General features: G+C 50.0%; 2 protein-coding genes across 3 annotated transcripts; one reads left to right on the top strand and one right to left on the bottom strand.

Annotated features, from left to right (window-relative positions):
- The first annotated feature begins 13,995 nt into the window (after nt 1-13,995).
- Nucleotides 13,996-17,426, top strand: LOC134510423 (tubulin alpha-3 chain-like). Its single transcript, XM_063323724.1, has 3 exons — nt 13,996-14,212; nt 15,534-15,682; nt 16,443-17,426. Exons 1-3 carry the CDS (start codon nt 14,011-14,013, stop codon nt 17,424-17,426), a joined length of 1,335 nt encoding a protein of 444 aa, XP_063179794.1. The 5' UTR covers nt 13,996-14,010.
- A 4,949-nt stretch (nt 17,427-22,375) lies between these two features.
- LOC134510421 (tubulin alpha-3 chain) lies at nt 22,376-26,699 on the bottom strand. Of its 2 annotated transcripts, none has more exons than XM_063323722.1 (4): nt 26,677-26,699; nt 24,203-24,423; nt 23,852-24,000; nt 22,376-23,347 (listed from the first exon to the last, which is right to left on the bottom strand). In XM_063323722.1, exons 1-4 carry the CDS (start codon nt 26,697-26,699, stop codon nt 22,376-22,378), a joined length of 1,365 nt encoding a protein of 454 aa, XP_063179792.1. The 2 variants fall into 2 exon arrangements, with proteins under 2 accessions (XP_063179792.1, XP_063179793.1); XM_063323723.1 differs by lacking the exon at nt 26,677-26,699 and adding an exon at nt 25,292-25,309 and having other exon boundaries at nt 24,203-24,425.
- Between the last annotated feature and the right edge of the window lie 206 nt (nt 26,700-26,905).

The raw sequence follows: 26,905 nt of genomic DNA, 5'->3' as shown, positions 1-26,905 counted from the left end.
GGGGAGACCCCCCTGCAGTGCTGCCTCCAGCGCTGGGGCCTCAGCACAGGAGAGACACGGAGCTGTTGGAGCGGGGCCAGAGGAGGCCCCGGAGATGCTGGGAGGGCTGGAGCCCCTCTGCTGTGGGGACAGGCTGAGAGAGCTGGGGGGGTTCAGCCTGGAGAAGAGAAGGCGCCGGGGAGACCTTCCAGCCCCTTCCAGTCCCTAAAGGGGCTCCAGGAAAGCTGGGGAGAGACCCTGGCTCAGGGAGGGGAGCCATGGGATGAAGGGGAAGGGTTTCAAACTGGAAGAGGGGAGATTGAGATGAGATATCAGGAAGAAATTGTTTGCTGTGAGGGTGGTGAGCCCCTGGACCAGGTTGCCCAGGGAAGCTGTGGCTGCCCCATCCCTGGAGGGGTTCAAGGCCAGGTTGGATGGGGCTTGGAGCAACCTGGGCTGGTGGGAGGTGTCCCTGCCCAGGGCAGGGGGGTGGGACTGGATGATCTTTAAGGTCCCTTCCAACCCAAACCATTCTGTGATTCTACAGTTCTAAAAACACAGTGTGAGCTTGGGGTGTACAGTGGGTGTGGGCATGGGGTTGAGGCAGCAGCTTCCTTCACAGAGCTGCCTACCCGCACTCCTCGGCCCCTTTTCCCTCTCACTTTTACAGGGTTTTCCCTCTCTCCGGACAACATGGGATGTGCCCGGACCAAATTGGCCCCGTCCAGTGTCACAAAACCATGCAAAGGAAGGTGGGATTTTTGTCTCCTGCTCGCTGGCGCAGGGCGGATGGGATCTCGCAGGCTGTGGTCCGTTGTCCCTGAGCCATGTGCACGGAACTACTGTGTAAACCATTTGCAGTGGGGTCTTCAATTCTGATAGTGCTGGAGAAAAGCAGACGCCTTGGCTAGACAGATGTTGGCTAGCAAACCCCAGAAACTCTGCCTTGAAAAGTGATCAGGAGCCTTCACGGTTCCTCTTCAGATTAAGTGGTGCTTTGAACGAGACACTGTGTGAAAGTTTAGACGTGGTCAGGTGAGGGTATCGGTTGGAAACGTTTCCCACTTGGCCGAGGTTTTGATTTTCCTCCATTTCAGCCCTTTCCCTCTGTGGAAAGTGGCTGTGGTGGAGGGGATGGGGTCTCTCCCCTCATGGGGTGGCAGCTCCAACTGTTCCTATAAGAGAGGGTGGGTTATGGTTTATTATTGCTTATAAATTGGAACTATCTCCTCTGGAGTTCAAATCTGCCTTTAGACCAGACAGTTTTGGCAGAAAGCTCTCCCTTTAACAATGCTGGCACCCCAGGCAGCTATGCTGGAATGGCCTTTTACAGTTTATCATGTTCATTTCAGTCGCAGGTTGATCTCAACTTCTGTGTAGCAGTTGGATGAAATGCTTTGAAACCCATTAAAAACCCCACATATGCACAAGGCGTTTCACTGACTTGGCTGCATTTTAGTAATGAATCAGAAATGGATTCTTCAGAGACACCAAAAAACAAGTCTACCTTTTGAAGTGCAACCTGCAGCTCGATTCAGAAAAAGTAGATGCCCCCTCTTGAAGCTGAAGAGAGCAGCCTGCCAAAAGGTTTAACATAACCATATGCGAGACAACGATTTGAAGGTTTTAGAAAGAAGTTGTGCTTCTATTTTGAAATGTACCATTGGGATGGGAGAAAGACTAAGCATACCCGATACACCAGGCTTACCCTCAGCAGAGTATGCCAGAAGAGACAGACTCAGCACTGATATTATGCCAAAACTAAGGGAATTAATTTTGCTTATTTTATTCCAGTGCAGACTTAACATGACAAAACTGTGAAGTTTCTATTTTTGTTCAAACCTAAACAGTTTAGCAAGTTGTATTGCCTCACTTGGTATTTCATTTATATTGGCTTACAGTTACCGATAGACATTCATAAACTTCATCTCCACCAGCCAAATTCTTTCACGTCTTTCCAGTCCTTCTTCATAGCTGACTCCTACCTCAGAGACCTCTCCTGCTCAGCTGGACCCTGGTTTCTGCAGCAGCCATCCACAAACTGGTGTGTCCTCCTTGGTTTTGAAAAGCTTCCAGTTTCTCAAGACCTCCTGTTTTTTGCATCCTGCAGTGGCTGCAGCTGCATCCCTGAACACTGTATCCCGCCCCAGTACAGCAGGCAGTGAGCCATGGGCTTATCAAATGATTTTTCCGTCTAGTTGGAGAACTCTGCACAGATATTGGTAGTCTGAGAGGTGCTTGTGGCAGGCCTTCTCTGCTGAAACTATGGGTATGTAGGTCATGAGGGCAAAGCATATCCGAGGATGAGGTCTCTCCTGGTGAAGTCAATACTGAAGTCTCTGCTAAACCAAGGATGCGATGGGAGAGGACACCACCCCATCAGCAGGTATAAGTGGGATGCTGGATATCTAGGCCGTGGTTGGTGATGTCCTACATCTACGATGTGGCTCACTTGTCTCCTGTGGAGCCCGAGCGCTCCAGGGTGGCGTGGGAGGTCATCACGGAGATGCCTGTGGAAGCCGGCAGGTCTCCCTGTCTTCAAGTTGATTTGCAGAGCTACAGCTTGGGTCTGAATGACCAGGAACCCTTGCATGATCCACCAATCAGCAGGCAGTAGAAGAGGGGTTCTGGGAGGCTGCTACAGATGAGTATTCAGTCCAAACGTGGATTTTTGAAGGCCACTCTTTGTTTGGAGTCAATCACAATTGGACTGAGCTGTGGCCAGACTGGGGAGAGAAACATACCCTGAATCTGAACTCGAGCAGAGTCAGGTCTGCCTTGTTATCAACTTCTGTCACACCCACCTGTCTTTGCCTTTCAGGTGCATGTTCAAGACAAAAAAACCTTTCCATCTGGCTTCAAGCAGAACTCAGATGGCCTCCGCTCTGCACCCGTCACACTTTATCTGCCATTTTGGAAGTCTCATCAACCAGCGCTCAAAACCAGTGTTACCTTCCCAGGGGTGTATCAGTCCCAGAGTGTTGGCAGCATCTCCCTTCCCACTGACGTGCGGCTCACTGTGAAAGAACAACAGTGGACAACAATCTGAATTTCAACCGTAGCAAAGCACTTTCACTGGAGACCGTAGTAAGAAGGAGGCCAGGTAGCAGTGGAAAGAGAGGAACAGAGCAGGGAGAGGCAGACTGAAAGTAAGAGTTACTTTCCTCTAGAAGGGTCTTAAGTCTTTATATTTGGTTAATTTAAATTACAGAGACTCACCTACAACTCTCCTTGAACTCACAGCAGCCACAGGATCTGCTGAACAGTGGAAGAAAAAGGGGAACCTCAAAGCATGGGCCACAGCTCAGAAGAGGTAAGAACCTCTCATCATGAGGTTCTTCATGAGAAGCCAGTCCAGCTCAGGGATCCTTTTCATGTCTCTTGTAATCCTCTTCACTAGATTTCCATCGATTTTGGTGTTTCTCCAGTGACTGTAGGCTGTGGAGCTAGATGTATGCTCTAGACAGCTGCTCCCCTAGCCCGCTCTCGCTAGTGAAGGACCCACAGGAGCTCGTTCATTTGCTTGGCTATGGAACCAGGGCCTTGTGGTTGGACCCGACGTTCGAGGCAGTACTGCACTGTCCACCTGCACACCACCCTGTCCAGCAGAGATGGAAATGCAGAAGCCCTGAGTAGGACCAGGGAAGAGGCAAACTGAGATGTTCTGTGAAAGAAATCTTTTCACAGCTTCCGTTCCCTGCTGAGAGGCAGCAGCAACAGCAATGATTTCATCAGAGGAGCCAGAGGCTGCCCAAGAAAATCCTTCCTGACGCTATGGAGATCTGCCTCTCAGATATTCCTCCCTCTCTCTGCTGCATGGCAGTGCCTATCAGACTGGAGACATCCTGCCCAAGGGGTTCCCCAGCTTCTCATCCCAGCAGGATGAGGGCAAGCACTGGGCAGGAGGGGTACATGACTCTGCTAATCAGCACATGAGCAAGAGTCTTCAACTGGACGCGCCAGCCTCACCCTGCGTCTTCTTCCTTGACTTGCGCGTGAGACTTACCAGCTGCATAGCCCTGATAACTACTACTTGTGCAGTTTGTGTGCTCACCAGAGCTTGCTGTTTTAATAAGCGTAAGTGGATTTAGGATGCTATATAAAGATATTATCTCAAAGTCAGGCATTTAGCTCAACAATGGTTGGTACAACCAGCCTCTTTTGTGATGGTCAGGACAGAAGCTCTGCCTTGCTTCAGGCCGCGTCCTGACTTTATGGCCGAGTCCCTGGTAGTGTCTGAGGCTGTTTACACCACTAAAGGTGGACTTGGGCAGCCAGTGTCCATCAAAGACAAAGTCATGCTTGAAGATTATGCCCACATGGTATCTACGGGATCTCATGAGTGGTGCACAGCTGGAATTACTGACTTGCTTGAGGGGCTGTCTAAGAGGGTGGTGAAGGGCCCACTGATGCTACAGCACCTCCCTGCTCCACGTGCTGTCAGGGGCTGCAAAAGAGTTTCAGTGCATAAGAAGGTCATGATGCTCCAGGAGAAATCCCAAGTTTGAGCTTTGCTCCATGCTTCATCTTTGAGGCCTGAAAATATTTTGCTCAAAGGAGGGCTTTTGCCTGCTAGGCTTCCTCCTCCCCACTCTCAGCAAGGAGTAGTAGAGACTCTATTGACCTAAACGTCTGTCTTGTTAGGACTATTCCCTTTTGGAAAGATTTTTCGGATTAGGCAGGGGATTAGTAACACATGCATTAAGGACTTGTGGTTCTCAAACAAGCAGACTTAATTAGCCAAAGATTAAAGCACGCTTCGTTGACACCGATCTCTTTCAGGATTCAAAGCGTCAAGTTATTTTGTAGGATTTTATACACTTGGCAACGTTGCTCATTTAAGCACTTATACTACTTCGAAAGTAGTCATCTGGAGGATTCAAGGCAGCTTAGACATTTATAGTGCCATAAAACCTTAGTCCATAAATTGCACATGATTAGGGAGTGTGTCACCGTCAGTATTTAGAGGCACTTAAAAAAACCCACCAACCTGATTTGTATTTTCATCTAGAAAAAAACCCCCTAGAAAATAAGCGCCATAAAACTACATGAAAATTATCCTTGCATTCCAGGTAGTCAGCAAGCATCAGGCTAGATAATACGTGTGGTTCACAGCCACGACAGGAACTGTGCCAAATGACACAATCAACTCAGGAAAGGTTTCAGAGCTCTTCCATGAGGCTTACGAGGTACCCAAGCTGGCCAAACTGCCGCTGTAAGCCTCAAGTGCTGCGCGTCTCAACGGTTGCACTCCATACAGAATTGATTCCTTTTAGAAAAAAAAAGAAAAAAAAAAGGCAAATTAGTTTGGATAATCCAAGTGTCTCTACTTTTCCATTCTCACTTCTCACACCTTCTACAAACATTATAGTTGGGCCTCGCTTTTGTTTTATCTTAGCCAGAGAACTGACCCATGTGAAAAAAACCCCCCAGTTTTAATAGTAGCACAGCCCCACGTGTATTTTTACAATGCATTTCAACTTCCAGAAGACGAAGGAAAAAGTGTTCTTGCTTTTACATCTCCTATATGGTTGTTTACGTAGGCTTAATGACAGCATTTATCATTGTCACAGATTTAGGACCATTAGAAAAGCCCCGTGAACTGCAAGTAATCAGAATCGTCAGTCATCTATTAGCTTTGTCTGTGGCAGTGGGAAAGGAAAAACTTCTCCTTTGTGCGGCTCAGCACAGCGGGGGAACAGGTCTCTAGCTACAGCGTTACGACGCCCTTTTGACACTGCTGTGGATTTGATTTCAGCAGCTCCAAAACAATCCTTTTTCTATCAGGGAGCAGGGATATGTGCAGGAATGAGAAGATCCCACGCAGCCAAGAACAGCCCGGACAATCAAATGTGCCTACCCACCTTTGCCAGTCATGCAACAGATTTCTGTACACTGCACATTCAAATTAATCCAAATAATTCAAATTAAACCTCTCTGCTGCAATCTAATTCTTCCAAAACACTTAATGCAAAGCTTCAGTTTTCAACCCCACTAAAGGCAGCGCTGGTAGCTCTGGCGTTTGCCACGAAGGGAAGCGCTAAGGCTACGTTCTTAAACTGGTCATGGACTTGGCAAGAGCTTTTCTAATCAATGTTTTCCCATGTGCAAACAGGTGGGAAGGAAAAGTGTCACTGAGAAGGGCCTTTCATAAAGGATCAATAACAAATTGAATCAATGCTGACAGGCAGCACCAGGCAGCTCCACGGTGAGGACTAACAGCAATGCCCCGATGAACGATGGGGATTCTGGTTCAGTCTCTTCGATTAAAACAAAAACTTGCAAGACTGGTAGTAGGGTCAACTACTAGGAGAGCAGAGAGGGGCTGGGATCCTCTGCAGAACCAGATAAAATCACTTGATTGGCAGAGAAAAAGACGCAATTCAGTTTCCTCAAGAGATGTGCACATACACGCACTCTTGACTGATGAGGTGGATTCAGCTTTGTGGACAGGGAAATGCAGGAGAGAGATCAAGAAGAAAAAACCCAAATATCGGACAGGTGAAAACAAGTCACGCAGCAGGAAGTTTGTTCCTCGGAGTCCTGCTGAACAAATTGAAACTAAAAGTGCCTGTGAGCTGATTCTAACGTTGGACAAGGTTCAAGGGCAGGGGACAACCTGGTGGCAGGGAAATGCGTTGAGGGTTATGTGGAAACCACATGGAGTTCAAAAAGTCCCTGAGCTGAATAAAACTCAGAGGAGAGATTTCAGGGGATATGTTAAATACATTTTCCCGACTCTTTACACGTCTCCAAGCAGCTGCTCGTGGCCACGGTTGGGAGCAGGAGGCAGACTTTGGCCTGACACCTTACAGCCACCCTGAAACCCATTAAAGCATATAAGTCCATCATTTTTCAAGTTACTTTAGAAGAAAGCTTTTCCTTAAAGCATTTACCTCATTACTGGCGAGGCAATTAAAGGGAGAAGAGTAGAAATAACCCTTTGCAACCGGAGAACAAATAAAAATATATCCTTGTGCACTTGCTATTGCTAGAGCCTAACCCCACCGCAAAGAAGCCCGTACCCCACAGCTGGTTCCTATCTGCTTTAGGGAACGCGGAGGAGAAGCACAGCTGTGCAGAGACAAATAAAGAGATGGTGCTTTCTCCACCCTCAGTTACGGGAATAGCTTTGAGGCAGAGCTGGTTGGGGGAATTCTGCTGGAACTGTGTTCTGCTGAAATATGCAGTTCCACTCCGATCGAGCCGTCTAGCAGAACGGGATGGGTCTGCCAGGGTTTTATTTGGAAAGAAAAATGAGGGGAGTGGGGAAGAAGTTGGATTGTCAAAACATCCCATCCTATTAGCCTTGAAATGAAGGGTTTCAGTTTTAACCACTTTTTGCTGTAACTTTTTGCGTTACAATAGAGAACGTCAAAAGTTCCTACTGATGCCGAATGCTTCTTTTGACAGTACTGTATTAGTAATTTACTTTTGTGGCAAGTTTAATTATTTTTTTTTTTTGTGAGTATAGCTGAGTGGAACCCCGTGCATTCAAATTGCTCCTCTGTCTCGCCCGGCAAGGACGTGTTTGCAGATTGGCTGAAGGAAAATCTGCACTTTGGAGGGAGGGGTAGGAAACCACGTAAGCAAAACACGTGAAGTTATCCCTGCTTGTATCCTTCACGTGCACGAAGCAGAAAGGGCTGACTCCAAGGCCAGGCAGTATAAAACCAAACCATGCAAGGACAGAAACACACAGAGTGAAATGCTGGAGATGTGCAGGCTAACGCTTGGATAAATCATCTCTGGTTATCAGTAACAGATGCCTGAGCTGAGGTTGGGGCCTCACTGCATGATAGATAAAGGACAACCGCTATCAGGAGCAGCGCTTCAAAGTCAGCCCTGACAAACCTAAATTAGGGTAGCAGTGGCCTGAGGCCTCCCTACAAGGAGAAACAGGGGTGTCCACAAGACTAGTTGGCCCGTCAATACGTGGGTGCCCCTTGGGAAGTTCCTAATTTTCTCATCAGACGTCAGGCTGAAGGCCACACAGCAAATTTTGCAGGGCCACCGTGTGATGGCCACCAAAGCTCCTGAAGGTGGCAATGACCTTGTGAGGAGCGTGCTCACTGCTGGCTGAGCTTTGGGAACCACTGGCACAGGGCAAGTTCCTCCCCTGTCACAGGCTTATCTGTGGATAGTGGCGTTACATAGGATGAGTCCAGGTTTTTTTCCCAGGTCACTGGGGAGTTCCCATTAATGGTGTTAGTGGCTTCGTGCCTCTGGAGGACAACGGAGGCAGATAGAGACCCGCTGGGAAACGGGATCTGGCAGTTCAGGCTAACGTGGAGGATGGAGATCTCTAGGACTGTTGTTCTGCATATTCGGCCAGCGCTGAATTCACTTGAAAAGACAACAACTGCCTTCGGGGGGATGAGGGTGTGGAAAGTTGGCAGCTTTCGCTCCCCTGAAAAAGGCATAATGAGAGCCAGTGGCTGGAAGCTGCTGCGAGGGAAATTCACATGTGAAACAGGGAGCAAATTTAACTAGGTGAACAATTAAACATGGGAGCAAATTATTTCTGAAATGGTGGATTTTGGAACTACATGAATCGCTATTTTTTCAGTTCAGCCAACAAACCGAAAATACTGAAAAATCTCACATTTGGCTCAGCCTGAAGTAAGGTGAGATTCCTCCTCCCCCACCCACCACCACTTTTTCCTGCTTTGGCAACACCAAAAATTAATATTGAATTAAATAAATTAATATTGAATTAAATATATTCTCTTCCCAGGAACAAATCCTTTTGATTCTATGGGGGATCCTCTAACAAAAGCAAGTGACAGGTGTAAAAGGTGACATTTAGGTGCCATTCTCCAAAGCAGGACAGCAAAAGCAGTACCTTCTCTGTTCCTCAGCAGCCTGGTGAGTCAAATGCTTGCCCAGAGTGTGGCCACTGATCGGTTCTTCCTTCCATCTCAGGACACTTGTCCCGCGTTGTTTTGGGATGCCACGCACGTCCTCATGGGTAGGGATTTGCTCCGTAGAGGCGAACAGCAGCTGGTGCCGGACCACCTGGTGGGGACAGCAATAGGAAAACCAGGAAGAGCGAGGAGGCGATATCTGGGATGCGGGAGTGGGAGAAAAGAGGCAGCAGCTGTGAGGTCTGGCTATAAAAAGGCCGGGAGCTGCCGCAACGGGTCCTCTGGGGGGGTGGTCTCTGTCCTTTTCGTTGGTGCCGTTCTAAATATGTCTTGGAGCTGAGATCGCAGCCAGGTTTTCTCTGTCACCACCAGACTGTGGCACTTCTCTCTTTTGCTTTCCATTCCCCAAGAAAGACAGAAATCAGCCCCAAATCTTTTTGACTTGGTGTTGACCAAAAGCACATCATTTAGCGGATAAACGCTTCATGCTCTAAAATGCCTGAATTTCTTATTTTCTCATTGAGGAACAGATGCCTCTTGGAAGGAGAAGATCTTGTCTGACTGGCAGGCTTGGTCCACGCATTTGGGAGGCTCTGGGTTTAGGCCAGAAATGAGTAGTTTCTCTGTACTCAGGGGCCACCTTTATTCCCAGCAGAAGTTTGGAGGCCACGACGCTGACGGTGGTGTTTGCATGATGCTCCGTCTAACAAAAGAACCCTGCCTGACCCAATTACGGCTGAATTCCCCCACTTCCAAAACAGGCATAGCCATGTGCTCAACCTGCTTGGCTTGTATTCCCTAAATCCATGGCATAGCCCCAAGCAGGAACAGGGTAATGCTCCCATCTGCCCTCAGAGACAGAAGTTGGGCTGAACATGCCAGTGGAGGAGAATTCTTCCATAGATGCCTTCCTTTTGCAGGTCAGCTCATCTCTTTGTCTGTCAGGGCTGCGGTCTTGTCCCCGTGCCTCGGCAGAGCTGGGGGGTGAATACTCAGCAGAGCCCATATGCGCTGCTGACAGTACAAAGGGAAAGAAATCTTCTCTAAAGAATTTTACCCTATGGCTGGAGATGTCCTCACAATCAGGTCCTTACATACAGGTCCTTGGTGAGAGGGTTAATTTTGCCTCCTAAAAAATTCCTTGGGATCAACTTAGAACATGTTGCTTGAGGACTCGCGCAGGTGAGTTCTGAATACATTCAGGGATGAAAATTCCCCCATCCTTAGGTTCCTGCTCCAATGCCTGACCACTTTCATGGTGAGTTGAAAGGTATCCTCTTCTCAAGCCCTACACTTACCTTGTCCACCTATGTCCTGTACTCCAAATCCGACCAGCTTGGTGGGCTATGCTGGACTTGCTCCAGTCTACCAATGTCTGTCTTGTACTGGTCAGATCAAACTGGGCACAGTAAGCAGAGAGGGTCTCACAAATGCTGAACAGAGGAAAAACTCCCCGTCCCTGACTGCCTGGCTGTGCTCGTGTTGTGACATGGTTGTGTTCCCCACCACTGAGCTGTCAACCTGTTGCAGCTGTGGCCAAACCAAAGAAGGTTTGGGAACCTTTGAATGGGGGAACGAAGGGGTAAATAAAAGAATTAGTAAATAAGTTACCACTAACCACTCTTGTCTACCTGCTGCAAATAACCATGCAGGCGGTACTGGGACTTACGGGCAGATCCAGAGCAGTCTAAAGACGTACCTACCCATCTGCAGGATGGGGCCAAAACTGGCTCAGAGTCTCCTTACATCAGCTCTTGGCAGGAGGGCGAAATGAACCCTTAATGGCCAGCGGCAAAGGGAGGGCCTGAGCCTACACCTGAATGTCCCAGAGGTGCGGGAGTCAGCAGATTGCCCCGAAGGTCAGTGGGGATACGGCAAAAAGACCAAGAATTGTGATGGTCTCTAAAAATAGACAAGACACAGCATATCAGTGGCAGTGCTCTGAATAACGATAAGGGGCAGATTGTTTCTGCTGGATAAAGTGAATCATATGGGGGCACACAAACTCCCCCAGAGTTTCCTTCTTTTTAACCACGCCTAAATTTTGGCACCTACTCCTCCCGCAGTCGAGGGTCATTAAAAAAAAAAGAAAAAAAAAGAAAAAAAAGAAAAAAGTTCCTATCGCACTGTTGCCAAGGCTGTTTAGTCACAGAAATCACACTGGTTAGACGCTAACAGACCATTTTGTCCCTTGCTGTTCCTAGGGATGCAAAGGAAAAGGAGCTCTGTTCCTTTAAGCTAGCAGAAAGCTTCTTTATATTCAGGTGGAGTCAAGCCTTCCTGGGCTATAAAGTTGCAGGGAGAGGCAGGGGCAGCAGCTGTTTTGCTTAGATCTTAGCAAGCCTCCAGTCTCACCATGGTAAGAGCATGCCTTCTATTTGTATTAGTCTAAACTTAAAATATAGCCTGTATATTTTCCAAGCGTACTGAGCTAAACAGCTTGCTCTTTTTTTCCTCTCTCCTTTCTCTTGGGGATGTTAATTACAAGCAGCTTTGTTTGATTGCTGATTACCTTCTGGTTCATTGATTCCATGTTTGCTCCTTATAAGGGAAAAGTGAGGGACTTGGTTGGAGGAGAGCTATTTAAGTGGCCTCTTGCTGCTTTTCACTCTGAGTTTGCAGCTCCTGAGGTGGGGTCTGTAGAGTTGCAAAGTTTCTGCCTCTTTAATGCAAGTTGGGTTTTACTTTTCTGGGGGGGAACCAGCACATCTTGATACACAACTATGTGATAGACTAAAGTTTAAATTTTGATGCTGTTGGCCCTTTTCCCAAAGTTTAACACTTGGACTCTTAACACTGCCACGAGCAACTAGTGCAACTTGCAGAGACCTTTAGGGTTGGTTTTTTTTTTCTTTCTCCTTAGGAGTGAGCTGCCATGTTGCCTTTGTCTGCTACAGACCCTTGGGATTAGATATTAAATGCATAAAGTCCCCCTTTCCTTCTAGCTTTTTAATTGACTCTTTGCTCTGAAGGCTTTGCAGCTGTGAAACTGAAGCGGATTGATCTGGTTACTAGAAAAACTGCAACCCTGAGCAGTGCTGGCTGATCTAGTTGAAACTTTTTGTAAAGAATAACACAACTGTCACATATTGTGAGTGCAAGAAAGTAACATGTTGGAAAATGTGGTGGTGTCCCTTTGCATGTTGCAAATGGAAGCAAACTTCAAAGTAACGCCTGGCGAGTCAGCTTTTGAACTTTTCCTTTTATCTATCTGCTGACTTCTGGAGTCTGTCCTGGCTATAAAACAGTTAAACATTTACATGGTATTTCCAATGGGAAAATCAGCTGGACAACAATAGGCTGCCTATAGCCAGGGTCTGTAAAATGCAGTTCATCTTGATGCAAATGTTGGAGATCTGGGATCTCAAAAAACCTCCTGCCATATTTGACGTGGGGGAAAAAACCTGCAGAAAAAAGTTGAACGTTTTTCTTTCCACCAGCCCCCCCCCCTTTTTTTTTTTTTATTCCCATTCCCTGTGCTCTGGGCTGAAAATACCAGTGCTCCCTTGAAGCAGGTGCTGGGACTGGGGAGCTGGGAGAGGGTAGCGAGCGCAGCAGCTGTCCCAGCCAGTGCCGGAGGAGCGGCTGCGGTGACAAATTGTGTCACTTCACCCTTGCAAATTGTGGTGAGGAGCTATTGCAACCATCTTGCGGAGAGGGATGGGCAAATGGCAGTCAGCATTTCCCACATAGTGCAAATATCAACTCGGAGAGGCAGGACTTAAACACAACCTCCACACTCAGCAGAACTGGTGGTCTCGGCCCAGACTGGGATTAAGCGGTGTTTAGCCAGCTGTGGGTAAAGGGGTTGGTGTCCCTCTGGGGTACGAGGAGTCTTCATCCAGTTGGTGTCTAGCTTTATGGTGGATGACCTGGGCATGCTGTGGCCATTGGAGTTGCTTGAGGGCTGAGAAGTGTCTTGGCACATCCATGCTTGGAGACTAAGATGGGAGAAGTTGCATTGCGTCCTTCTCCCGATGGCTATTGCCACAAGTGGTTGGTGCCCAGGACTGCCTGGCACTACTTAGAGGGTAGTGACTTTCAAGGGACAGAGTCCCTCCAGCAGGATAGTTATGCCTAGGGGTGGTCACACACAGAGTGTCCTCTCAGCCCTGAGACAACTGGGTTGTCGGTGACATTTGTTACGCTCTGCTCGAGGTGGGCTACTTGGAGCAGGGGAGCTGGGCTTACCCGTGGAGATCCCCAGCTCTGGGTAGGACTGGGGTGAAACGAACCAAACAGCCCATCAATGCTACAAATAATGGGATCAGCGACACTGCTTGCCACCCCCAGGTGGGATCACCAGCTCCCTTTCACCCTTTCATGGTGATCCCTTGGGAAGCATCACCGCCCCAATGCCTTGCATGGCAGTAATTGGGAGTCTCCGCTTGGGAGCAGAGACATGAGCCTCTGTCATTGCTTTGATCTTGGGGTAGTGGAAACAGCAGAGATGCCAATTACCATGGGAAGAGTGCAACCATCAAAAGTCACCAGAGAGTCTCTAGAAGACACCAGTGCCTCCAATACTGCCTTAGAGTTAGAGGCTCCTGGAGGGTGACCTGGTTAAAGAAGGACTTGGAGCCTCTCCCCAGGTGTCAGTCTGCCCTTGTTTTGGCCCCAGGCATCTGCTGGTTTCCTCCAGCCTCGTTTCCTGCTGTGACTCCCAGCTTGGCTGTGGGTTTCCCAAGCTTGGCTTCTCCCTGCTTTGGTACAGAGCTTTTTTGGATCAAGGAGCCCAGAGCTGTTGTCCCTGATGCCCCATTTCTCTGGGACCCAGGGGACTGACAGCTGCTCCGCTCCATGGCAGGGCCAGTTGAGCACTGACTGAGGAGCCAGCGCTGCTCAGCTGCTTCCTGCCTCATCATGAAGCCCATCACCTCCTTCCTTCCTCCTCCCCTGGGCTGGGAGAGCCCTTCCGAAGGATGCTACGTGTGCGGCTCGGCTGTGTCCAGCTGCCCAGCAGATCATGGTTTGATCCTTGCTCCAACTCCTGGCGGTGGGCGGAAGCCGCCTGTTTCCCTCATCATCCACAGTAGCAAATGGCTCAAACAAGAGCCGTGGGGGCTAGTGCTAAGTGACAGGATGTCTAAAAATCGCCTTAACAAGCCATTTCCCCTTCCAGAGGGAGTGCATTTCCATCCACATCGGGCAGGCTGGCGTGCAGATGGGCAATGCCTGCTGGGAGCTGTACTGCCTCGAGCACGGGATCCAGGCGGATGGGACGATTCCTGGCCCCAAGCAGGTGAAACCTGTGGAGCCGAAGTCTGAACAAGTGGATTCTTCTTTTGAGACCTTCTTCTGTGAGACAGCGTCTGGGAAGCACGTGCCCCGAGCAGTGTTCATAGACTTGGAGCCCACTGTCATCGGTAATAGTGGGGCAGTTGGGTGTTGTGGCATCTCTAACCATGACTCCTGATCCTTGTTTCCTTAGGACTTGTGCTGCTGCCCATATTGGCCAGCAGCTCCCACTCCTCTGCTCCAGTAAAATGTCTCCAGCCATCAGAAGGAGACAGAGTTTGCATTTCCAAATGGACCTGGGAGTGACAAACCCATTACTCTTATTACACTGATTTGTCTTTAGTTGGTCCCTCCTTTTAAGAGACCTGCTGTCTTGAGCAGGATCCTCAGCAGGTGTGAAGTGGCATGAGTTTATTAACCTCAGTGGCTCTGAATTCCACCATGCTATTACCTGATGTGGCACATTGGGTTTTAATGCCACCTGCGAAGCATCTTTGGGCAGATGGGTACCACAAATTTCGTGGTTGTGTGGAAACTGGGTGCCTTGCTACTGCAAGCTGTCTACTTCTCCTTCCAGCTCCATTAGTGATCTCTGGGGTTTTGACTTGATCATGGCACTTTAATTTGGAGTACCTTCCTAGAAAACAAATTCTTTTTTTTTGCTTGAGGCAGAAATGACTCCCAACCACCTGCATCCATCTACCTGCTTCTGCCTTCTAGGCTTTACTTGGGTGTTTGCTCCTATCTTATCATCTAGGATGTGTGACTCATTATTTCATGTAATGGAAGGAATGCAGACTTTTGTTTTGGTTCCACTTAATTTTTAGGCACCTTATCAAGGCACTAAATTGGAAACCTAGTGAGCAAGCCAGTAGAATACAAAATGTATCTAATATTGAGACTGAGTGGGTTTAAATACCTGCTGGAGATGTCTCCAACCTCGTTGACTGCATGGAGCCTAGAGAAACTGCTCCTAATGCCTGTTTTCATAAGGTGCCTGAAGCCGGGTTGGATATATCTAGCAGAAATGTCAACACACTGACAACACTCTGTCTCCTCTTCCGTGTGCTGTAGAGCAGAGGATGGAGGTGGTGCTTCCAGCCACCTCAAGATGCTTTGCAACAAGCAGAAACACAAGCTGCATGTGGTAACTATAATCCTACAATAATTTTGGAAACATAGGCAGTGTCCTAACTTCTTGAGATCCTAATGTAATCTGGTTTAAATTGGCTGCTGGGTGAAGATGGAGGATTTATAGTAGGACCTAGACAAATTAGCCTGGACAGGGTTATTCTTACCCCTTCCATTATTCCCAGTCTGAACTAACCATGCCATGACTGTCATCTTATGTGGGGTCCTGGTAGATTTGCCGCGTGTTTTACTCTGTCACACTAATGTCTAGAACCTGTAACTGTGTGCTGCTCTCCATGACTGCTCCTCCTTGTGTAGATGAGATCAGGACTGGCCCCTACCATGCGCTTTTCCACCCGGAGCAGCTCATCAGTGGCAAGGAAGATGCTGCCAACAACTATGCCCGTGGCCATTACACCATTGGGAAGGAGATTATAGACACTGTCCTCAGCAGAATTCGTAAAATGGTAAGAATAAAGACAGTCTTTCCCGTAAAATGACACACCGTGGAAATACAATTAAACTTTGGGTTTGGGGTAAAAGTCTTAAAAGAAAAACACCTCTATGTGAGCTCCAACGGCGGCCATTGTTGCCGTGATTAGATTTGGGGCTCAGTAAAGCAAGGGGCCATTTGAACGTGTATATCTGGCCTAAAAGCAACTGTTGTTATATATCATGTATGTGTGAAGTGACACACTACTAGACCTAAGAGGCAGAAGAGAAGGACTTTTGATCACAGGGAAGCCACTCCCTGGTTGTGCAACTGCAAATATTAATTCTTAATGGACAATTGTTAGCCCAGCTGGGTAGACCAAACTCCACATTTGATAGGAGTGAAGCAGGATTGTAACAAAATACTTGGATGCCTGTCAGTGAAATGTTTTTTGAGATGTCTCCTAAGGGTCTAGGACCCACACGCTAGCTCCCATCCCCTCTCAGGTGCAGAGGTATGCATTGAGCTAATTATCCATGAAATAATGGAACAACTTGCCAAGAGTCTCCATCCTACCACGCAGATTTACCTATGGCAGGTCCATGGAAATGCTGTAATTGCTTAACACATGTATAGTTCAGATGCTCAGGAGAGTGACATACTGAGTGAATCCATTCCAGGGATTGGGGCACTCTGGCCAGTAAGTGCTCTAAACAGAATTTATTGCTGTATTACTTGGGATATTTATTCCAGTCCTTAACAAAGAGAGGTCAATATACATTATTCTGCTGCAGGCTGACCAGTGCAGTGGACTGCAAGGGTTCCTGGTCTTCCACAGCTTTGGGGGAGGTACAGGCTCCGGGTTCACCTCCCTCCTCATGGAACGGCTCTCCGTGGAGTACAGCAAGAAGTCCAAGCTGGAGTTCTCTGTGTATCCAGCCCCACAGGTCTCCACGGCAGTGGTGGAGCCCTACAACTCCATCCTCACCACACACACCACCCTGGAGCACTCAGACTGCTCCTTCATGGTGGACAACGAAGCCATCTATGACATCTGTAACCGCAACCTGGACATCGAGCGTCCCACCTACACCAACCTCAACAGGCTGATTGGGCAGATAGTCTCGTCGGTCACTGCCTCCTTAAGATTTAACGGTGCTTTGAATGTTGACCTGATTGAATTCCAGACCAACCTGGTGCCCTACCCACGGATACACTTCCCACTCACCACCTATGCACCCATCATCTCTGCAGAGAAAGCCTACCACGAGCAGCTGTCGGTGCCAGAGATCACCAATGCTTGCTTTGAGTTCTCCAACCAGATGGTGAAATGTGACCCGCGCCGTGGCAAGTACATGGCATGCTGCCTGCTGTACCGGGGCGATGTGGTGCCCAAGGATGTGAACGCAGCCATTGCAGCCATCAAAACACGCCGGTCGATCCAGTTTGTGGACTGGTGCCCCACGGGCTTCAAGGTGGGTATCAACTACCAACCTCCCACGGTGGTGCCCGGGGGAGACCTGGCCAAGGTGCAGCGGGCTGTCTGCATGCTGAGCAACACCACGGCCATTGCGGAGGCGTGGGCCCGCCTGGACCACAAGTTTGACCTGATGTATGCCAAGCGAGCCTTTGTGCACTGGTACGTGGGGGAGGGCATGGAGGAGGGGGAGTTCTCAGAGGCCAGGGAGGACCTGGCTGCCTTGGAGAAGGATTATGAGGAGGTTGGAAGGGACTCGGCAGATGGAGAAGAAGACGAGGCTGATGAGGATGAGTATTAACAAACTGCAGTCTGTTTTTAATCAAGTCAAACCTCAGATGAAATACAAACCCTCTGTTGTCAGGCTAAACTGGTCTTGAGTGCCTGGAGGTGCCAAAGGATTACCTTGAACCTCAATGCTACCGTTTGACCTATTATACCTTTTCTGCTTGCATAGTCTATGTGCTCATAGCGCACTTCTGTAGCATGGGTGTCTCGAGCTTTATCACGCTGTTGTTTATCGATGAGTGAAGCTGAATAGGTGCCTGGCTTAGTGTTGGGGACGCATCCTGCCTGGGCAGAGCATCCTGGTTCCTAGTCCAGGGGAATGCGGCAAGCTGCCTGCTTTGGCTGAAATGGCAAACCTTTGCTCTGGCTTTTACTGTAAAAGCACCTTTTAATTAGAAATGTACCTGTACACTTCTATGCAACTTTTTTTTTTTTGTATTTGAATAAAGACATTTTTTTGTTTTGCTTTGAGTTCTTTGGGTTTAATCAGGTTGTTTGTAAGGGGAGGTCCCTACTGCAGCGGGAGAACTGCAAACGCTGCTAAGGGTGTGCTCTGGGTGGGCCATCTGTGAAGATCATCAACCATAATTATTGCTGTGAGGGAAATGCCCTATATCCTGCAGGCACTTGTCTGTCTGGAGCTGGATGCTGCTCTTCTGACCCTGAAGAGTAGCCCAGAGGAAGCATGTCTGGGAGCAGGCAGGAAATCCCCAGTTTGACCAGCGCCAATTGGGGAGCGATACCTGAGTAAAGAGCACCTTCCTGGTGGGGTTCTTCCCTCCTCACTGTCTCTGGTGAAGCTTACTCGATGTCTGAGCAAGTCCCAGCTGCTGGGGCAGTGCTGTAGCTCTGGGCTGGGGTCTTGCTCAGAAGTCGAGGTGGTGTGATTGTGAAACCAGCCCCGAGAGCCTGGGGTTGGAGTTTGCCCCAGGGAGGTGAGCCAGGTCCGTCTGATGGGGTGACTCAGGAGGAAAAGCAATGAAATGCCCCGATAAGATATGGGGAGGGTTCCTAAGGCTGTGGGACAGGGGAACGACTGGCTCCATGCTGTGTTGAGTCTCCAGGTGCCCTGCACATGGCTGTTGCATCACACTTTGGTTTTTATATACCATAGCCCCATGTCCACTTTTATCTCAGTGCTGGGCTCTGTCTCAAAATGGAGTCAGTGTTTCTCTCCAGACTTCCCCTATGCCCTGGAGCTACAGCTGCCCTCTCGCCTGACGGGGGGGATGATTCTGGAGATGTTCCCAAAGCGATGCCTGGGGAGGTACATCCAGGGATGGTTTGAGGGATGGGGACGTATTGCTGTGTCCTGTACTTGGGAGATGGAAGTGGAAGGAACCCAGAGCTTATTGTTGACTGTAGTTAGCCCAAAATTCTGGGGTGTTGACAGCATGAGTGGGCAGTAGATGGACTCCTAGGAAGATCCCTGTTGGTCTGAAGCCTCCTCTGTGCTCAACTCACTGCTCTGAGATTGCCTGAGATAAAGTGTTAGGCATGTCCCATTGCTGTCAAGGAGGCTGAGCATCAGACTACCCTTTGAGGCTGCTCCTTCTGGGGATGGTCCTCTCTTTTATCTTTGCTGTGCTGATGGAACCCATTGAGACACCCCAAAACAGGTCAACCCAAAGTCTTTGGTGCTCAGTAGGTCTCCTCTCATACACCCTAATTGGTCATTTTCTACACCCTGATTCCTGGGGACAGGGACAACCCACCTCCCAGGTTTCCACTTGATTGTCCCCAGCCCATACCCCTAGCACTGACAACACCCCTCACAGGGGAACAGTAACTGCTCTGTTTGCCAGAAATGAGACTGTTCAGGGCTCAAAGATACTTTCCAAAAGAGCAAAGATGACGTCTGTCTCTGTACCCACAGGTACTTGTGCTGGGAAGTTTCCAAGCATGGCCTTGAGGGCCGCCATCTCTCCCTGGTGGCTCCATTTCCCATAGACAGCTGGGGCTGGAAGACACTGGTTCAATCCCCCCCAAAATGTGGGTGGCAGCAGCCTGGTGTGGACACAAGGCGAGCATCGCTCCCACTTGGAGCTCCGCGCCAACCCAGTGTGGCTGAGCAAGGGCAGGAGCGCATCCATGTGTTTCTGAAGCTTGGAAAGCAACCAGCACAGCACCAAAGCTGATGTAGTTGGAGCAGCTGTTTATTACTGAAATCGATTACTCTGGTATGTCCATTAACACTGACCTGCTTCTGCCCTCCCACAGATGCAGTGAGGGAGAGAAGGAAAGGATTTTCCTTGGAGGAAGAGCAAACCCATGGTTTTTGTGGAGTTGGCATCTCCAGCTCAATGTCCATAGGCAATGCTTTGTCCTCTCCATGAGCAGCGGATACTCCAGATCCATGCCCAAGAGCAGCACGGGTTTCTTTGCACAGCTTCAGCTTTATCGTGCCTACCTGTGTGCTGGAATAGCAAAGCTGGTCATAAAAAAAGTGCCCACCAAACAGCAACACATGGAGCAGCCTGAAGGATCTATGTTTCCACCATGTTGCTCCAGCCCATCCACCACCACTCATTCACTAGTTCATTATTGCAATAAGGGTAGACCACAGGGGCCAAGGCAGATTTGTTCATCGTTGTCCTGTAGAGAGGAGGCTTGAGGTGCCTGTAGAGCTCTGCCACTGACTTCTCACAAGGTTTTGGGCAAGTTCCCTCTTCCTTAGTGCTATCCAGCCCTGATCCAGCAGCATCCGCTCCTTCTTGCTTCCATCCCATGGCCTGATGCAAGAAGAGAGCTGTGTCCAGAGCAGGCTGCGGAAAGCTGTGCATGGTCCTTCTGGGGTCAGGGGTGATAAGGCTGCTTAGCAGGGTGGTTGCTCAGCACAGAGGGACTTGGTCTTCATCTGGCTGGGGGACAAATTGTCTCACTCCATCATCAATTCCAGGCCGTTGCACACAGATGTGATAGAAAGGATCCTGCTGCCATTGCAAGGAGATGAGCCCGAAGCTCATGAACATTCACGAAAATGCTCTGATGGAGCTGCAAGGCCTTCAAGGCAGTGGACAGGACAGTGGTGTGGCTGCAGAGATGCATGTGTTCACAACCCGACTAACAGCTGGACCTTTCCTCCACTTCCAGCATGGGTAAGAGCTGTGCACCAGCTCACACCAGCTCTCCGCCTTCAAGAGCTAGTGGGTACACCAGGAGATTGAAAATGAGAAGAAAAAAAAAAAAGAAAAAGACAACCCCAAAAAGTACTTTTTGTGAGCAGGAGGTTGACCCTCCAAGAAAGCAGAGTGTTTGACAGATCCATGGAGGTTAAACATTTCCAGTGTCAGAAAAATCAGACTGTCTAGCTGTGACCTCAGGCCACCAAGCTTGGTACAGTGGCTGAGACTCTCTCCTGCAGCCCTGCACTAGTGAGCATTGAGATGATCTGCCTTGACTGCATGCCACAAGGAGGTCAGACCACGAACTCCAAAACAAGTTCCCTATACCAGGACATCTGCAATGAGCAGAAGAAGAGCTCACCCCACCAAAAAAAATATAAAATAATCACATAACACTCACTCAGGTGCTGGCCCAGTACCCAGGAGGGGAAGGCAGAGCTGCTGTTCCACCTGCCTGAACTACTTTTTTTCTGCTTTGTCCTCTCTCTCCTCCCCACCCTGTTCTTTTTTCTCTCTGGAGGGAGGTTTGAGCATCACTTTGAGGTCTACCTCAGCCCTCTGCAGAGAGGCATTTCCCAGCACATAAAACTGTACCTCCTTTGAGCCTCCTGGCCCCGCCAGATACAGAATTGCTCCTTCCCTCTTCTGCAGCCATCACATTGCCAGTCCGCCAGTCCCAACAGCATGGCTCCCCCAAGCAGAGGGCAGCTGGAGGTGAGACAGCCCCCAGGAGCTCCCACCTTGGGAGATTGTCACCCCCAGGAGCCCAGCTGAGTGATGGCAAGTGGAGACAGGCTTTAATAATAACCACCTCCCACCGCTCTTGCCTCAGGTTGTTCAAACCCTCTTCCAGTGCAACCCAGAGCCAACACTGTCAGCCCTTCAATCACAGCCTGACTGCAGACCCAGCTTGCCCACCATAGCCCAGCCAGCTCCTTTTCTTGGATCACTTACTGGCAGGAGAGTCCCCAGTGGAGAAATAACCTGCTCCAGTCCAAGGAACCTACAGAGATCAATTAAATCTCCTTTTTCAGCTCATTATCTGTCTGCAGGAATTCTAGCATCATGTCTGGGGCACAGCCATCACCCAGCACAAGAGGTAAGAAGTCTAACTGGGGAGATGGCTCCTTGCTTTATGACTTGGAGCTAGGACATGGTTTGGCTGCCTTTGCAGGGGTCTGACAGACAGCAGAGCTATTTCATTTCTCATCCTTGAGCCCAGTTGAAATTCCAGGCAATCCCAGTCCTGGCAGCTGGACACAGATTGCTTTAGCAGGGCTCTGCACGGCAGCAGGGGACCAGAGAAGCCTGATCCCACTCCCTGGTGTGCCTTGGAGCAGAGAGCAGCACAGAACACCCAGAGCCAACTGCGACTGAGCACACAGAGAGGCCACCAGGAGCCAGTGCCCAAGTGGGATCATCACCCCAGTGTCAGTTTTAACATGGCAGTTCCACCCCAGGGCAAAGGGTCACACTATGCTGTCACCCACCCCAGTTACCTGGGCTCATCCCAGCACCTACAAGCAGGAAAGCCCTATGGGTAGGACCACAGTGACCAAGGAAACATGGGAACCATTCTGCAGCTACCACCCCCTACCTCTCCCATGATCTAGTTAGGTCACACATCAAGACAGGAGAAGAGGTTTTGCTGGTCACCATTTATTCAGCCAGCTTTCTGCATACACAGGTCTTGACCAAAGAGTTGCTTTTGGCCAAGCTGTAGAGTATCCAAGTCACCATTCCTCAGACCCAGCCCACAACTCCGTTCTCTGGAAGGAATTGCAAGAGTAGCATCCAAAAAGCTTCATCCAAACTGTCTTCCAACAGGTGAAAAATACTATTCCTCATCACACTCCCCTCCATCTGCCGAGTCCCTTCCAACCTCCTCATAATCCTTCTCCAAGGCAGCCAGGTCCTCTCTGGCCTCTGAGAACTCCCCCTCCTCCATGCCCTCCCCCACGTACCAGTGCACAAAGGCTCGCTTGGCATACATCAGGTCAAACTTGTGGTCCAGGCGGGCCCACGCCTCCGCAATGGCCGTGGTGTTGCTCAGCATGCAGACAGCCCGCTGCACCTTGGCCAGGTCTCCCCCGGGCACCACCGTGGGAGGTTGGTAGTTGATACCCACCTTGAAGCCCGTGGGGCACCAGTCCACAAACTGGATCGACCGGCGTGTTTTGATGGCTGCAATGGCTGCGTTCACATCCTTGGGCACCACATCGCCCCGGTACAGCAGGCAGCATGCCATGTACTTGCCACGGCGCGGGTCACATTTCACCATCTGGTTGGAGAACTCAAAGCAAGCATTGGTGATCTCTGGCACCGACAGCTGCTCGTGGTAGGCTTTCTCTGCAGAGATGATGGGTGCATAGGTGGTGAGTGGGAAGTGTATCCGTGGGTAGGGCACCAGGTTGGTCTGAAACTCAGTCAGGTCAACATTCAAAGCACCGTTAAATCTTAAGGAGGCGGTGATGGATGAGACTATCTGCCCAATCAGCCTGTTGAGGTTGGTGTAGGTGGGACGCTCGATGTCCAGGTTGCGGTTACAGATGTCATAGATGGCCTCATTGTCCACCATGAAGGAGCAGTCTGAGTGCTCCAGGGTGGTGTGTGTGGTGAGGATGGAGTTGTAGGGCTCCACCACTGCTGTGGAGACCTGTGGGGCTGGATACACAGAGAACTCCAGCTTGGACTTCTTGCTGTACTCCACGGAGAGCCGTTCCATGAGGAGGGAGGTGAACCCGGAGCCTGTGCCTCCCCCAAAGCTGTGGAAGACCAGGAACCCTTGCAGTCCACTGCACTGGTCAGCCTGCAGCCCCAAGGAAAAGACCAGAAGGACCGAGTGAGTGGAGCTATTCTGGTCTCATTGGACTTCAGTTAAGCTAAAATACTGTGTTTAACCATCAAGTTTAACACATCTTTTTGTTTTCTCCCCCCCACGGCTTCCACTTCTAACAGGTGAGATCTCTTAGACACAGCAAATGCAGCTGCTTTTAAATCATCTCCCATTTAACCAGGAAGAAAGGCCTGGCCCGAGAGAATGTCATACAGGGTCAAATAGATACCCATGACAGTAGCAGTCAAGAAGATTAGGAAGAGTCTGAAGGCCACTAAGATGGCATCTTCAGTCACTTGTTTACTCCTTCAGTCCCAACCAGCAAGACACACACCCACATGAATCCCACCATGTTGCTCCAGACCACAGTGGCGTGGTCAAGCTGACCAAGATATTCTTCCCCCCATTGCATCTCTTGATGGCCAAGGCAACAGTAACCAGAGCACTAATGCAGAAGACCCTCTACAGAGTTGTTACCATTTTCCGAGCCCTGTCAACAACCAAGTCAATGATCTCCTTCCCAATGCTGTAGTGGCCCCGAGCATAGTTGTTGGCAGCATCTTCTTTGCCATTAATGAGCTGCTCCGGGTGGAAGAGTGTGCGGTAGGTCCCAGTCCTGATCTCATCTGGAGGAAGATGGGATCTCATGAGGGTCACTGGCACAAGATCCACTGTCTGCCAAGTTAATTGCACTAATTTAGATGCAGTTTCACGTGGAAGCTGGTAGCCTTTCTACCAGTTTAGGTGGCCAACACAACACCTCAGGGCAGAGAAGGTATTCCCCACCCCTGCTCCCCTCAAGAGGTTTGGAGACCTTCCATGACTTACCAATGACAGAAGGCTCCAGGTCAACAAATATTGCTCTGGGCACATACTTCCCTGAGCCTGTATCACTGAAGAAGGTCCCAAAGGAAGAGTCTGTTTGCCCTGGGGATGCAGTGGGGGAGATGATGCCATCTGGCTTGATACCATGCTCCAGGCAATACAGTTCCCAACAAGAATTGCCCATCTGGACGCCAGCCTGGCCGATGTGGACAGAAATGCACTCCCTCTGCGTGGGGGCAGGAGAAAAGAGGAGGTTATGAACGTGCTCTGACAAGTTAGACTAAGGCTGGCACTTCTGGGTGTCTTTATAGAGCACACAGCCAACAACCAACAGGAGCACTAACCCAGCTTGGTGGCACCCAAGAGCTGCTGAACTAGCAACGTCTCTCTGACGAGACGCTTTATCTCCCACAAAGGCAGAGATTAGGGCATTGCGGTAAGTCCCTCTGCATCCCAGCACTCTCATTCCATTCCTGGACAGCCCTGTTCCCAGGAGCAGGCCACCAAGCCCAGCACGTGACAGCTGTCGAGTCCAACTGCTCATGGTTTCTTCTCTTGACTCTGCTGATCTTGCCTTGGGGCAGAAGACAGGGCACAGACAGCCTTCCCAGGTACTTCACCTGGGGAGGAGGGAATGATTCAGCCCAGCCAGCCTTAGGCAGCAGTGCCAACACTCCCCCCAGGCCCTTCCCAGGGTGGTAGGGGCAGACTTCTCCCCACCCACATGGGCAGCAGCAGCAGACGACCTCTGCCTCTCTCCGACGGTAGAAGCCTGCAATGCTGAGCTTTGAGTATTGACTATCAGAGTAGTTTCTCATCTCCGTTTAGACCAGATGCAGCCACAGAGAATCTCTAGCTAGCTGGAGACAGCTAGAGAGGATCCCAGCTAGGATGGGTAGGGACCAATTCTTTATCTTCTCCATACAAGACTAGCAGTTGTCCCATGAATCAACCGCTCTTGGCTTGAAGCGAAAGGAGGAGTTCTCATGCAGAAAGTGTGGTTGAGCTCTTGAACTCCTTGGCCCAGGAGGCTGTGAAAACCAAGCTTCGGGGTTCAGGGAGGCTGGACTAGAGACTTCCACTGAGGCTTACTGGGGAAAAAACCCACATCCAGTTCAGGAAGCCCTGAGCTACAAGGTAGGGAAGTCTCAAATGGGGTTACCAAAAGTTTAGTCTGCCTGCTGTGGCCTGGGCAGGACACTGGGCTGCTGGAGACCCAGCAGAGCAACTCTCAACTTTTGTCGCGAGAAGCTTGGCCCAGCAGGATCCCTACAAAGCACAGAAATAGGGAAGCAACAGCCTACACAAGAGCAGAGGGTCCTGCCCCGAGGGTTGAAGTCTAATGGATCAGTCCTCAGCCACCACTGCACTTCTCTTCTGACACAAACAGTTCCGTGACAGCCACAGCCACCCACCAGCCCAGGGCCAGAACAGGAATGCTGAGCCAATCTCCGCAAGGGGAGACCTTCATCCCCTGCTCCACATCTGCCCCAGCTTCACAGCAGATCCAGATGGGCACCTATCTGATCCAAGACTGAGCTATGTCACCATTTAACCCCACCAAGACCTTTAAAGTATCTTCCTACAGGGGAACAGGCAGATCTGAAGCTGTTGCAGCAGGATAGTCTTCCCCAGGCCAGGAAGAGGTGCAAACCAGGCTTGCAAGGCCAACCCAGCTCCAGAGGGCAGCTCGCAAGCACAAGCTCTGCACCCCCAGAAGCCCCTTCTCCAGGGCCCACCATATGCTCCTCCATAACCCACAACCACTTCACCCCCAAGGAAACCCACAGCCAAGGGCAAGACACCTTCCCTGAGCTGGAAAGAAAAGCTCCCTCCAGCTCCATCCTCCTCCAGAGCTAGGAAGGACCAGCCATGGCTCTCAGGGAGCAAAACCAAGCCCCACAGCTACTCACCATGGCTCTGAACCACCTGGGCTCCTCACCACAATCACAACCACCTCCCTGAGGGCACACCTTGTCCACCTCCCTCTTGGGCCTTTTATAGCAGGCAGAGCTGGGATCTCTGCTGAAGGGCCTCCTCCTCCTCCTGCCAGCACCTGCTGGCAGAGGGTTCAGGTGTTTCTGCCCTGGGAGCAGCAGCCATGTGGGGTAATCCAGGTGCTTGGAGTGACTTGCACCTGCAGACCCATGGACTTTGGAGTTTCTTTGGCTTTTAACTACTCATGCAGCATTGCTTTCCCCGTGGTGTCTAAGAGCGCTTTCTGTGAAATCAGGAAAAGAGCTTTGAATAGTGGGGTTTTTTTTTGTTTGTTTGTTTGTTTTGGAAGAGTATCTGGTTTTATTTCTTTAAAGAATGAGGCTCATTTTTAAGACTTTCTTTTCAATCTTCAGGACTGGAAATGTGCTTTCTACTTTCCATCCCCCTTTTTCCAAATGCAAACAGCACATCTGTTGAAACTCCTGGGGACGGACAGGAGTTGCAGGAGGGGGCTGCTGCCTTGGCCGTGGGGCTGGGACGGCTTCTCCAGCATTGATGCCATGAGAAAGCCAGGCTCTGAAGGCTCCATGGCAGTGCTGGCTCCTGAAAACACAACCCACCTACCCTCCTGCCATGTCTGAATTTTGGAGCATCCCCCTCCCTGACCCCAAGCCATGGTCAGTGCAGAGACCAGAGGTGTCCCCAGCCTGCCCCATGGAGCTGGGTCCCGCTGCCAGAGAGGAGCGCAGGACCTGTTCGCTGCTGGCA

This window comes from Chroicocephalus ridibundus, chromosome 1, assembly GCF_963924245.1.
Source record: "Chroicocephalus ridibundus chromosome 1, bChrRid1.1, whole genome shotgun sequence".
Classification (NCBI taxonomy): Eukaryota; Metazoa; Chordata; class Aves; order Charadriiformes; family Laridae; genus Chroicocephalus; species Chroicocephalus ridibundus.
Note: the sequence above shows the minus strand (reverse complement) of the source record. Positions and strands in the feature narration are given on the sequence as shown.